The sequence below is a fragment of the Lonchura striata genome, chromosome 15, assembly GCF_046129695.1.
Source record: "Lonchura striata isolate bLonStr1 chromosome 15, bLonStr1.mat, whole genome shotgun sequence".
In the NCBI taxonomy this organism is placed as follows: Eukaryota; Metazoa; Chordata; class Aves; order Passeriformes; family Estrildidae; genus Lonchura; species Lonchura striata.
In genome coordinates, this window is record NC_134617.1 from 8,040,494 (window position 1) to 8,052,947 (window position 12,454).

Here is a 12,454-nt window from a genome sequence, read left to right on the forward strand (position 1 = left end):
TGAATTCCAACAGTGAGTTTGAAGGAAGAAGTAGGTTTTTTTTTTTTTTTAGAAGATACCAGATACTCATGACCATTACTGATCATAAAAATGTTATTTGTTAGGACACTAAAATATACTATTTTATTTTAATACTCTCCCTAAAGTATTTTCAGCTAATTTACCAAAATTCTTCTAAAAAAAAAAAAACCTGAATTTTGCTAGGACAGGAGCAACTGATAGTAAAACATACAATAACTAAAGAATAAACAAAGTTGTTTCAGAATAAATAAATCTTTTAAAAATCTCCTTTGAAAAAAACCCTCAAAACCCAAACAGGCAACTTCTAGGAGGTGTCTCGGAGAGTCAAATGTGTCAGCACCAGGAAATGTTTCATGTCCTCATTGCAGCTGCCATGCTTATATCATAATCACTAGTGAATTATGATATAAGCCTAACAGTCATAATCATTAGTGAATTTAAAACATTGTACATCTGCTGAAAACCAGTTAGATCTTATGGTAAGAAATAGAGAAGGCCAAAATCCCATTTGGAGCTACCAGAGAGGCAGGTAAGATGCACAGAAATGAGGGCACAGCATGACAGAACATGGAATGAAATCTTTTTACTACAGAACATCTTACAGACTCAAGAGTTCAGAGAGAAAAGGTAATTTTTAAAATGAGCCCACCTTAACCAGAAATGCCAAAGCTACATTACTGCAATCCACACTCCTAGAGAGAATTAAAGAGTGACTTGTTCAACAGGCAACACGTGGCCATTTTCCTGCAGTCTGTGTGCACAGATGAGAGTTCCTTCTCTCATTTGATCCTTCTGGCAACACAAATCCTTCAACCAGAACAGGAGAGAAGCTGAAATTACCAAAGCATGGCAGCATTTTAATATTTGTGTCCATTAATAACTGAAGAATTCAAGATGCCCAGCTGAGAAAATAATGTAGCTGTCACAACACAGCAGAGATTTTTTTTTTCCCCTGATAGCTTCATTTTCCTGTTTGTTTGTTGGGTTTGTTTGTTTGGTTGTTTTTGGTTTTTTTTTGTGAAGGCTATTTTTGGATTTTAAAAGGTAGTTTTACTGGCTGTTAAACATTACTTTGCATGCATGAATTTAAGAGAACCTTAAGGGTAGTCTCCAAAACATGCTTTCCAGTGCCTGAACTGCTGTTTCTGGGACATGTGTCCAAGGCATGGAAGGCTTTATTTGCTAATGGGAGATCTGGAATGCTGAATGGCTGTGAAGACATTTTCTTTTATTGAGTTAAGCCCTAAGGTGATCGTATTTTCAGTATAACAATGAGTCAATTTATCCCCACTGGGTTATGGGAATTTTTTATGGTACCATATATGCTGCATCTGGCACACAAGCCTATTAAAGCCATGGGCTAAATGAATTGTAATATGTTACCCATGGAGTCTCGGATAAAAGAGACAATTAAAAATAAATCTATCACTGAAGAATGATTCTGCTATGTTATTTGATGATTTGGAGACCAAATCTTAAAAAAAAAACCAAACAAAAAAGACTATCCCCAAATCCTCTTGTCTAAACAAGCCAATCTCATCAAATGATACCTCTTCTTCAGTTGCATCATCAATAACAATTTTGATATTTTGATGCAACACTTCATTAAGAAAAGAGGCTATTTAGAGAAAAATGAATCAGGAAAATCACAAGACTGCGATGTGGCATTCTGATTTGCTATTTGTCTAATATGGAAAAGCCTAGATTTTATCAGCACTTTTTACATGATAAAATATTCCTACATTAATGAAGAGTGTAATTTAATACTGCCTGACAACAAGAGGCATTCCATCTTCACCCCACAGCCCAGCTGTGGCTGGGGGAGCTGGGGGTGCAGGCAGAGCTCACCTGGGTGTTGTGGGTGTGTCACCTTACCTGGCTGCTGTAGGTGTGTATTGTAAATGTAGGAAAACCCAATGGGAAGAAATGATGATTTCTGGCTCAATTCAGGAAGCTGAATTATTTCTTTATTATAACTATACTAAAATATATTAATATACTATATAAAAGGAAGATACTAAAACTATATACTACTTTCTCTAACTCTATCTCTCACTCTAACTTAACTTATGACCCTCTCTCTAGAGTCCAGACACAGGTGGGTTGGATTGGCCATCAAGCTCAAACAATCCTCACCAGAATCTGATCAAGCACTCACTTCAGGTAAACAATTCTCCAAACACATTCCACATAGGAAAAACAAGGAGCAGAAATAGAAATTGTTTTCTCTTTAATTTCTCTCTGTGCACCTCTATGAAAAATCCTGAGAAGGAGAGAAATGTGCTTGCCACAGGTGTGTGCTGTGGGTGTGTGCTCTCACCTGGCTGCTGTAGGTGTGTGCTGTGGGTGTGTGCTCTCACCTGGCTGCTGTGGGTGTGTGCTGTGGGTGTGTGCTCTCACCTGGCTGCTGTAGGTGTCTGCTCTCACCTGGCTGCTGTAGGTGTGTCCTGTGGGTGTGTGCTCTCACCTGGCTGCTGTGGGTGTGTGCTCTCACCTGGCTGCTGTAGGTGTGTGCTGTGGGTGTGTGCTGTGGGTGTGTGGTCTCACCTGGCTGCTGTAGGTGTGTGCTCTCACCTGGCTGCTGTGGGTGTGTGCTGTGGGTGTGTGCTCTCACCTGGCTGCTGTAGGTGTGTCCGTCGGAGCCGCAGACAGCGCTGGGATGGGCCACGGGGCAGGGTTTGCACTTGGCCACGTTGGCTGCTCCAGCCCAGTGTTTCTGGGCCAAGTTGCCTTTCTTTTGTCGAAGGCTGTAAAATAAAACACACCATGGTTTTTGAGAAAGAATCAGAGCTTCTTCCAACAAAGTTGGATTTTCAGTACAGCATTAATTTAGAATAATCTCAGTTGGAAGACCTTTAAGATCATCGAGTCCAACCATTAACCCAGTGCTGCCAAGTCTACTAAACCATAATTTAAAGCAAGTAAATTAAATACAGCTCCTAACAATGCTTTTATAATATGGCACATTACAGCAGGCAATCTAAAAAGTCATAAATTGGTAGGCAGCCCTAGATTTATAACACTTGGTGGTTTCATTTAGATTTATAACTACAAATGATTTTACTTCAGAATATAGCATTTCTTGAGCTACACAGCATTTCTAGTGATGCAGGCAACATTACACCAGGTTGTATTTAGAGACATTTTCACCAGGCTTTCTCAGAGCTGCCAAACTAGTGCTATGGTTGCAATGATTATAAAACAAAAATCCTTCAAAAAACATTGCAATTTAAACTGTGCTTACAGCAATGTACAGAATCACTAAACACTTTTGTCACTATAGGGGCAGGAGCCCTTTTGCCACACCAGCTACTGAATGATCAGCTGAGGTTCTCAGATCAATCACAGTCCCTCCAGGAATGTCATAAAGTCACAGAGAGCATCTTCAAATCCACCAATGTGTGCCCCTGGGGAGTGACTGCAGTTGTGTTCAAGTTATAGAATATTCAATTATTGCATTAAAAATGTCTAGGAAGAAAGACATCTGCTCCAAAAACTTATTGCAAAACATGCCATTGATTCTGACTAACGGCTCATTTTCCTGTCATAATGAACTACTTGACTGATAGGACATTAAGTAATTACCACCAGACTAATGCTGCAAGCTGATTAAAAGTTTGCTTTAGAAACCCCAGTCCAGTGTTACAATGCAGATTCATTTTGGTCATGTGTACTTGTCTCTCACCTGAAAGCATTTACAAGGGAAGCAAAGCATTGCAGCAGCTTTGCTGGAGACTGGTAAGAAAAATAACTGCCATCTGTTCTGGTACCACAGGAATAAAAAGATATAACAGTTCAGCTAGAAATGCATTTCAATGTGCTGCTGAATGACTTTATCACAGTTTTAGAAAAATATATACAGATATTTTTTAAAGCAATTTCACTACAGCTTGCAATTTGCTACACAATATCAACTCTGATGTAATGACACATTCAGCTGCTAAATAATATAAATTCTATTCTTTCATCTCAGTCCTAATTTCCCTCAAGTCTAACCTTTGCCAGATATGAATAGTACTATTAAGAAGATTGGGTCCACAAAAGGAATTCAATCATGATATAATAAACTATGAAAATAGAAGCCAAGTATTTAAAACTAAATTCCCTTGTTATTTTGAAGAAGTCTCTTTAATGCAGAGAGCAGCACTCCTTGTTTCAGAAGCATTCTGCCAACAAAGGCACCAATACACCAGGTGCTAAATGCTGTGGATAGGTGCTTACTCAGCTCTGAACCCCCAAAGCAGCTCTGTGGATCTGATCTCTTATGCTGAGGCTGTATGAATTGTTTATTAAAGTTTTCCACACTAACTGGTTTCTTTGCAGCCCCCAACTATGCTTTGTTACCAAAATTGAATGATTATCTCATTTTCTTGAGCTCTTTGGATTACAGGTATGACTTTTGGTTTTGGTTTTTTTTTTTTTCAGCTTGACAGGAAAACTTCCTCATTTACTTTATTTACAGCCCCACACTTCTGGAAATGCACAAACTCAGAGTCAAAGATACATTTGAATATTGTACTGTAGATACTGATGGGCAGAGTCTGGAGACAAATATGAAAGGAGTTGTGCTTTTCCTCTGGAGACTGCAGAAGGTCATCGCATAAAGCAGACTTTTCACTGACTTTAACTTCCACGATTTCAAAAGATAGATCCTTTGCTATACAGACAGTCGTTAAGAAGAACATTCTAGAATTGGTTATAGAAAAACAGCCAAGAAATGCTAAACTGGAAGTGTGTGATTTAGTGCCATCATCATCAAAGCCATCAGCCACGAAGCGTGGAGGATGGAGAGGGAACTAACGAGCACCTCATCAAAATTAAATATATTGCAGTTCTTAGCTAGACTGATGCCTAAAAAATCACAGGATCTGAGTGGCAAGTATAAACACATTGTACAGCATCTGTGGATCACACTACATCAGGTATTCTACACTATAACATTAAAAGAAAAGTCCACTCAGGACAGGGCTGCTTGTCTATCTCTGCACAGCCTTACACCCCCTTGCTCTTAATTTATTTAATCCTTCTTTGATCCCTTCAAGATTCATATTACAAAGCCAGGTCCTGTTAGAAAATTCCCCTAAAGCTGATGATGTTTTTCATTCTCCTTTCATCACTTAAAAAAAAAAAAAAAAAAAAGTAATTAAATTTGATTGTCTCGAGCCATTCCAGCAGCTCATGGAGCCTGGTGGCCCTTTCCATCACTTTACTGAGAGCATAAAGAACATGCACAGCCTTAGGCCTGAGCTCTGTTCTCAGAGCAGCTGCCTGGAAGACAACACCAAGCCTGGCACGTGTCCTCAGCTGGGGACCACAATGGTTTCACCTGAGCCCCATTTGCTGTGCTCTTCCTGCAGACCAGGAAGGAAACATTTACTCTTCCTAGCCCCCACATTCATCTTCAGGATCTTCTTGTTATAATAAAAGGAAGTTTATTCTCTGAAAGAGTGATGTTTAATAACAAGAATTTACAGTGGAGTAGATCTCAAAGCATTTCATTAATTTGAAACAAAAATGAAACAATTTTAGTAGCACTTCATATAATGTGTGTAATGAGGCAGGGAATGATGCAAGAAATATACAGCTCCCTCATTCCTGCAGGTGCATGGAACTGGTAGCACAGCAGCCATTTCTGTTGCAAGAAACAGTCTGGCTTTCAAAAATTAATATAGTCTTCTCAAGCTGCGTGTTTTTCCAAAACGATAGTGCAAAGTGTCACTGTATTTGAAGCAAGTTAAAAGTAATTTTTGTCAGATTGGCCAAGTGAGCAACAGCTGAAAGTTTTAACTGGATACCCAGGTTCCCCACCAAAACCACAGCCGAGCACCTATCTTGTAAAAGAACATCTATTTTCCAAAAACAAACATGTATTTTTCTGCAGTCATATTTTTGAGAGGCTGGATGGGACTTTTGGAAGCTTTTCAATCCTATAACTCCTAACAACACATCAAACATACAAACAAACAAATTAAAACCTAGACAAGAACATTGGCTGCCATAAGCAGCCAGCCAGCAAATCCCCTCTCAATGGAAGTGCACATTCACATACTCTGGGAATGCTCTGCAATGCTAATTATCTTGGTTTAGAATGAATGTGTCAGGAGCAAGCCAGGCCAGAGCAAATTAGGCTCTTTTTTTTTCCTGACAGCCAACTTTAATCCTGCTTTAAGACTCAGAATTGAAAGGATCTATGACTATTTTCACTATTCCAGAAGCTGGAACACATTAATGTTTTGGTCAAGTATTAAGACTTATAGGCAAACCCTGCCTGCTTTTGCTTTGCAGGCTGGTGAACCAATGCACCAAAAGGCAGAAGAATTATGGAGTTTGTAAGTTTTACAGCATTCAGCCTCTTGGTATTTTAATACATAAAGAAATGTCAATGGTTTAAAGGGAGAGTGCACAGTGATTGAAGTTCATTTCTCTTTACAGACACACTGCTCACCACACACTGTGACAATCCAGGGCGCTGCCATCTGCTTGGCTTGCACAGGAGCAGGGACGGTGCCCGAGGCTTTGCAGATGCCACCAGGCAGCTGCCAGGAGGGCACAGGACAGCTCGGGGCAGCCAGAGCCACAGACACCTGCATGCAGCTTCCAAGCAGCCCTGGCCCTGCAAAAAGGACCTGGAGGAAAAGTGGCTCCACTCAAGATTTTACAGCTTCCAGCTGTGTCCCAGCAGCTCAGCCCCAGCTGCGTGCAGCTGGCAGCCCCAAGGATGGGAATCACCTGGTCCTGTCCAGCCTGGCTGGGAGCAGCAGTTCTGGGCACCGAGAGCCTGCTGGAGTGCTTGAACTGTGCTTTTGATTCAGCAAAAGTTTGTCAAACAAAACATCTTAAATTGTGTCAGATTAAAAAAAAAATAAACAAACCAGCAACAAAACCAAAAATGCAAAGCCTTAATTCCTGACCAGCCCTTGACTGGATGACATAGACTGAGCTATTTACAGAATCATCTATGTGCCTTTCTGAAAACAATTTTTCAGGGACAGGACAGAAAAGCATATATGGAAAAACCTCTGGCAAAGCCAGGGGTCAAAATAAAGGTATTTGCAGAAAAAAAAGTGTTTTGTTTCTTTACATTTGCAGTTTATTTATATTTAATTTTATATTTGACACATGTTCAGACTTTTCATTAAGAAGAAAATGTACAACATTGAGAGTATGTTAGCTGGCTTCAAAATCAGCTACTCCCAAATGCACATACAGTAAATTAGCAGATTAAGCATTGATGAGCTTAATGCAATCACAAATCAGGTTCCTTTGGCAGGCTGTTGCTTTTGAAAATCCTCACAAACTTCTAGGATGAAGCAGACAGTAAACAGAAGTTTCTCCTTGGGACTTTAGAACTCATTCAGTAATTTAACTGGACAAGAAAAAGACACTTTACCCAAAGGAGTTTTTGTTAGGTGAGTTTTTAAAGGTCTGCCACAAATAACAGCAGAAAGTTTCTCAAAAACCCCAACAAATAAGTTACACAATGTCTTCTGACAGAAAGTATCAGGTAAACCAAATAGTGAGATTGGTACTGTCTCTTCTTGTTCTTTAACTTGGTGTTTACACAACCACAGAATTTGGTTCAATCATGTTGTAAATTATTTACACCTACCATGTTTTCTGGGCTTAAAATCATACAACTATTTATTTCAGGTCCTATTGAACAGGATTGAGCTGCTTGGGATTTTTTTTTTTTTTTTTTTTTTTTTTTTTTTTGATAGAACAGGCCTTATGTACAAAATACTGGCTTGACAAACCCAAATTATTTCATGAGGATAAACTGGTGTTACTGAACTTTTATTGGCATTGCCACTCCTAGCTGGGCTGACTGCAGGAAAGTCTCTTCCAGAGACTTCTTCCATGAAGCAATGTCACCATCCTGAGGGTTTGCAGGTTCCCTGGAAGGCAGGTTTCAGTTAGGAACCCACAGCAGGGCCCACCCACTGCAAGGATTCTCCAGGTAAATCTGTCTGTGGGGGTCTGTGAGTTAGGTACTGGAGTTTTCAACTATAGCTCTCACAGAGACATTCCTCAAGATTACGATTAACTTCATCCATCCTTCTTTCTTTCTGGACTTTAAATCAAACAAAAATTCTTAAGTCACATAAAACTAAGCTCTATTTTAAGCTCTATTTAAACAAAATTGAAAAGTTCAGTGCACCAGAGCTGGTACCAGAAGCTGGAAGGAGCTCTGACAGCAAACTTGAATGGCTTCCTGAAGCTGGAACAATTCACAGTAGGAACAGTTTAAAATGTACTGTCTGTACCTTCTCCATGCCTCATGCAAAGTTTGTTCATGTCCCCCTGAAGGAAGCTTATCACACTGAAGATAAAGCCAGCACTGCCTGCCTGTTTTTATCTTTCCTTTGCATAAGTTGTTTCTCTTGTTCTCAAGGAAAAGAATGACAAACCTGAAATTTGCCACTATAAATGGCAGTATTTTCTTCTCTCTTTGTATCATGTTGGTATTCTGTTAGAGTTAAGAGCTTGGCCTCATTTCTAGAACCTTTCATATTTTTCACATGAGCTGTGTATACCTTGAGCCACTAGCAGTCACGGTTTGTGAAGAAAATAGTCTAAACATATTACCTTGGGGAAAAAAGGTACTATGCTATTGAATCTGATAGAGACTCTTTATTTAATACAAACACTGTAGAATGAGAACAGACATATGATTACAGCAATTTCTCTACCTGGGTTTTACATTTTCAGATACAAAGAATAATATCATCCAGCCTTGCTTTTCAGCATCATCCCACCGTACTAAGTACCACCTTTCCCTGATTTCAATATTCAAAGAAATAACTTCACCTAACTGGTTTTACTTTCTCTTGCTGCCTTCATATCTTCTCCCCGTATGGAGCCATAAGAAATAAAAAGGCCACTGCTCAGTGGTAGGTGTGCAAAGGTTTTAATGGGGCTTGGTGATGGCTGGGGACCCTTCTGACAGAATGAAACTCATTCAAGACTGACCCCCATAGTACATGGATACTCTACTTACTTGCTATTCTTTCAAACAATGACATTGATGAGATTATATTAGGAATTAAGTCTGTCCAGAGAGAACCAGTAGCCAATGGAGTGTTCCCAGAAAGAAACTGGTACTCAGAAGACAGGGTTAGAGATGACAAATTCAGGGAAGAGTTAAAGCGAAAATTTCAAGTGCTGAAGTGAAAGTGTACCAGGTGTCATTCCAGTGAAACGAAAAACATGTATTTCCAAGGGAAGAGGAAGAGTCAAGCCTCTCTTTCTTACCAACAGTAAGAAGATGTTTTGAAATAAGCATGGGGGAAACAACATTGCAGAAAGAAGCTGTCAGCTGGACATAGGGAAGGTTGAAAGATGTTGTATAGTGAATGTTTTGCAAGAAGACTCCCTGACACATCTTGCAGGGAAAATGCCCTGAAGATTCTTGCATGGATCCCACTAGGTCCAGCTGGCAACCAGCTCTGGAAAGAAAACAAAGGGCCTGGGGGCCCAGGGTCCTCAGGGTTACCGGTTCTGCAAGATGAAGGAATCTTGTTGCTTTTTTACTTTCTCTATGTTTTAAAGGAAGAAATTACTTGGAAAAGCTGACACAGATTCTGAGGGCTGGGAAGGCCAGAAAAACTCTGTTGAGTTTGACTGAGTTGATGCAGCTGCTGCAGGTGAGTTCTGAGATCCTGCACCACCACTCAGAGAACTCCAATGCCACTACTTGAGGAAGGCTATCCAGAAAGCAGCAAGGTCTGTGTCTAAAGAGATGTAATATCTAATTTAAATATGGATATTCTGAAACTGCCAGGACAGCTCATTCTGCACAGTATCAGGGTCTCAGTACAAGTATCTTTCTCAGACGTTAGTTCTGGCTTTACTTACTCCTGGACTAAAAATGATATCGTTGTTTATTAAGGCCATTAGAGAAGCACAGGGATTTCTGCCTTTGAGCACACAATGCATAAAAATGGTGTTTGAAAGTTCCACTTACAGTCTTAGCTAACAGATTGTTGTGCTTATAGGCAATTCATTTTTTAACCTAACTTCTAAATGTTTTTCAACTTTTAGACCTAATACATATGCTCAACAGCTGCACAGGTATGAAAACAGGCAAAGTACACAAAGCAAAAAAACAAACCAAAAAATCCACGCAAACATATAATCCCAGTGTTCTTAAAAGTCATTGTGCTCTCCTGAATAAATAACACAGCTTCTACACTCTGCCTGTTCTCATGAATTTTTATAAGAGAATTATTTTCCTTTTCATCATTATTTTTCTGCTAACATAAAAAGGAATCTTAGACACCAAACCATGTAAAAATAAAATGAAGTGCCTTGAATTTCAAAGGAGGAGGGGTGATAGCAGGAAGTTTGTAATTAAAGCTGAAATCTTATTCACCACTCAGTTTGCAGGAATCTCCAGTCCTGGATTTCACATGCTGGAGGAGATGCAAAAACTTGGCACCAAGCACATAAAGGTGAAGTGTGCAGCACATGTACTACCATTTTTTTTTGTACTGGCCCTCTTTCTTTCCTTCTAGGACAGCTTATTGGTTTCTCCTCCATTACCAAAGAAGAATACATTCTAAAAAAATAAAGGAAGCTTTTCTCTGCCCAGGATCTGATTACTTTGATATTACAATAATGCATTGATCAGGTCTGCCTCCTCCTGCTGGCAGAATTTGCCAAGTTCTCCAAGGAAGCTGAACTGCTTGATGGTTGTGAGATTAATCTGAGCTGTCAGGTTGTTCAGGGAGGAAAGCTGATCCTCCCTCACTGTGCCCTGTTTCATGCAATTAGACAGGTTCAAAATTGTTTTCACCAAACCTGGCAGCACAGTTATTTCCCAACAATTCCCTGCTCCAGCTCATATTTCTAGTTCCAGTGTTGAACCCTGCATAACCATAGCTGTGCAAGCACAGGTGCAGGTTACTCAGTAAGGCTAAAATTCAAGGCAGATTTCTTGGCAGCATTTAATAACATTTTAAAGCTCCAACCTGACTGATGAATCTCGCAGAAGCTGAGGACAGAACAGCTTTCAAACCATCCTCACTCTTGGCCAAATGCAGAGGTCTGTGAAGTTTAGCACCATCAAAGCTCTGCTGTCTCCCCAGACATTCAGAAGCTTGGCAGAATGGAACTGATGGAACAAATGAATGGCCTGAAAGAGGTGACAGACCCACCCTGGGGTCTTGCTCAGCTCTATGGCCTTCAATTCAGTTTACAACCCAGTCTTATTTATTCTGTCATGTGCAACACAACTCTTAATTCTACACTCCAAAAGGCCCCACTGCCCAAAGTGTGAGAGTTTGGTTGTTTTTTTTTTTTTCCTGAAGCAAAAAAGTTCAGAGATCTTATTGTCACGTTGCAACTGCAAGGGAGAAAAATCAATGCTGCTCCCCCAAAGCATCCTCAGACAGCTCAGCTGTGTTCTGCTTCATTATGTTGCTTTGCTTATCCTAAGGCAAATAACATGCAATCTTCAGAAAAAAAAAAAATTGACATTTTGCTGGTAGGGATGAGAAAGTAAATGAATTTTTAAAATACAGTAAAAATTCTTGCCCTTAAGGCACTAAATCAAATGTTTCTGTTTAAAAATGACTGCACAGTACTCCTGTTCTTGAATACTTGGTGCCATGGTTCAAACAATCAGTTACAAGCTGTGCTAGCAAAATATTTGCCCCTTCTGACACATTTTATTATGAGATAGGCTTATTAAATTCTCAAGAAAGCTACAGCAGATTAAGATGCTGAGGATTTTTACAATTAGCATTGATTACCTAAGAATTCATGTGTGATTTCTGAATAGAATTGGCTTGTCACACAACAGACAATTAAAACGAAAATCAATCCCAAAGCCACCTCCAGAGTGTAGTCAAAATCCACTATTCAAGGTAGGTTAGGGGAAATAATCAGAATGCAGTTTCCTATGTCAGAATAAAATGAATGTTAGTGAAGTGCATGCAAACTAAACCAGTTATAAATACTATAAGGAGCTGAGTAATTTTGAAATCCCATCCTTTTTAGCATCTAAATAGGCTAATGCCCCTGTTGCTTATTCAGCACTGCTGATTTATAGAGCTCAGTACTATGAATGTCTAAACATTCTGCTGAATTTCTCCCCATATCCAGTGCTGTCTATCTGGTTATTGGATGCTGGAGATGGAACTCATAATATCTATACCATTCCCAGCTTCTCAAATGAGGCCATCAGAAGCATTAACCCATCTTACATCAGGCTGTGTCTTAATGAAAGGTGACTACAGCTTCAGGAAGGGCCCAAGTGATGGACAGGATTTACATAATCACATTAATTTATGATACAAACTGAATGCACATGATCCAGTGAAGGGACAGCACACAGTGAAACACACCTTTGGGTAAAATTTGAAGATGAATTCAATTGACATACTTGCAGAAACTGCAAGATATACATTTCACGAGTACTTCACTGAGTGTT

At 39.6% G+C, this 12,454-nt stretch overlaps 1 protein-coding gene across 1 annotated transcript in view; it reads right to left on the reverse strand.

The window, feature by feature from the left end:
* The window catches only part of SPOCK1 (SPARC (osteonectin), cwcv and kazal like domains proteoglycan 1), a 417,544-nt gene that overhangs the window by 87,153 nt on the left and 317,937 nt on the right, over positions 1-12,454 (reverse strand). Inside the window, exon 5 of the mRNA XM_031506078.2 lies at positions 2,636-2,768. Coding sequence (XP_031361938.1) covers positions 2,636-2,768 — 133 coding nt within the window. The remainder of the gene's footprint in view (positions 1-2,635; positions 2,769-12,454) is intronic.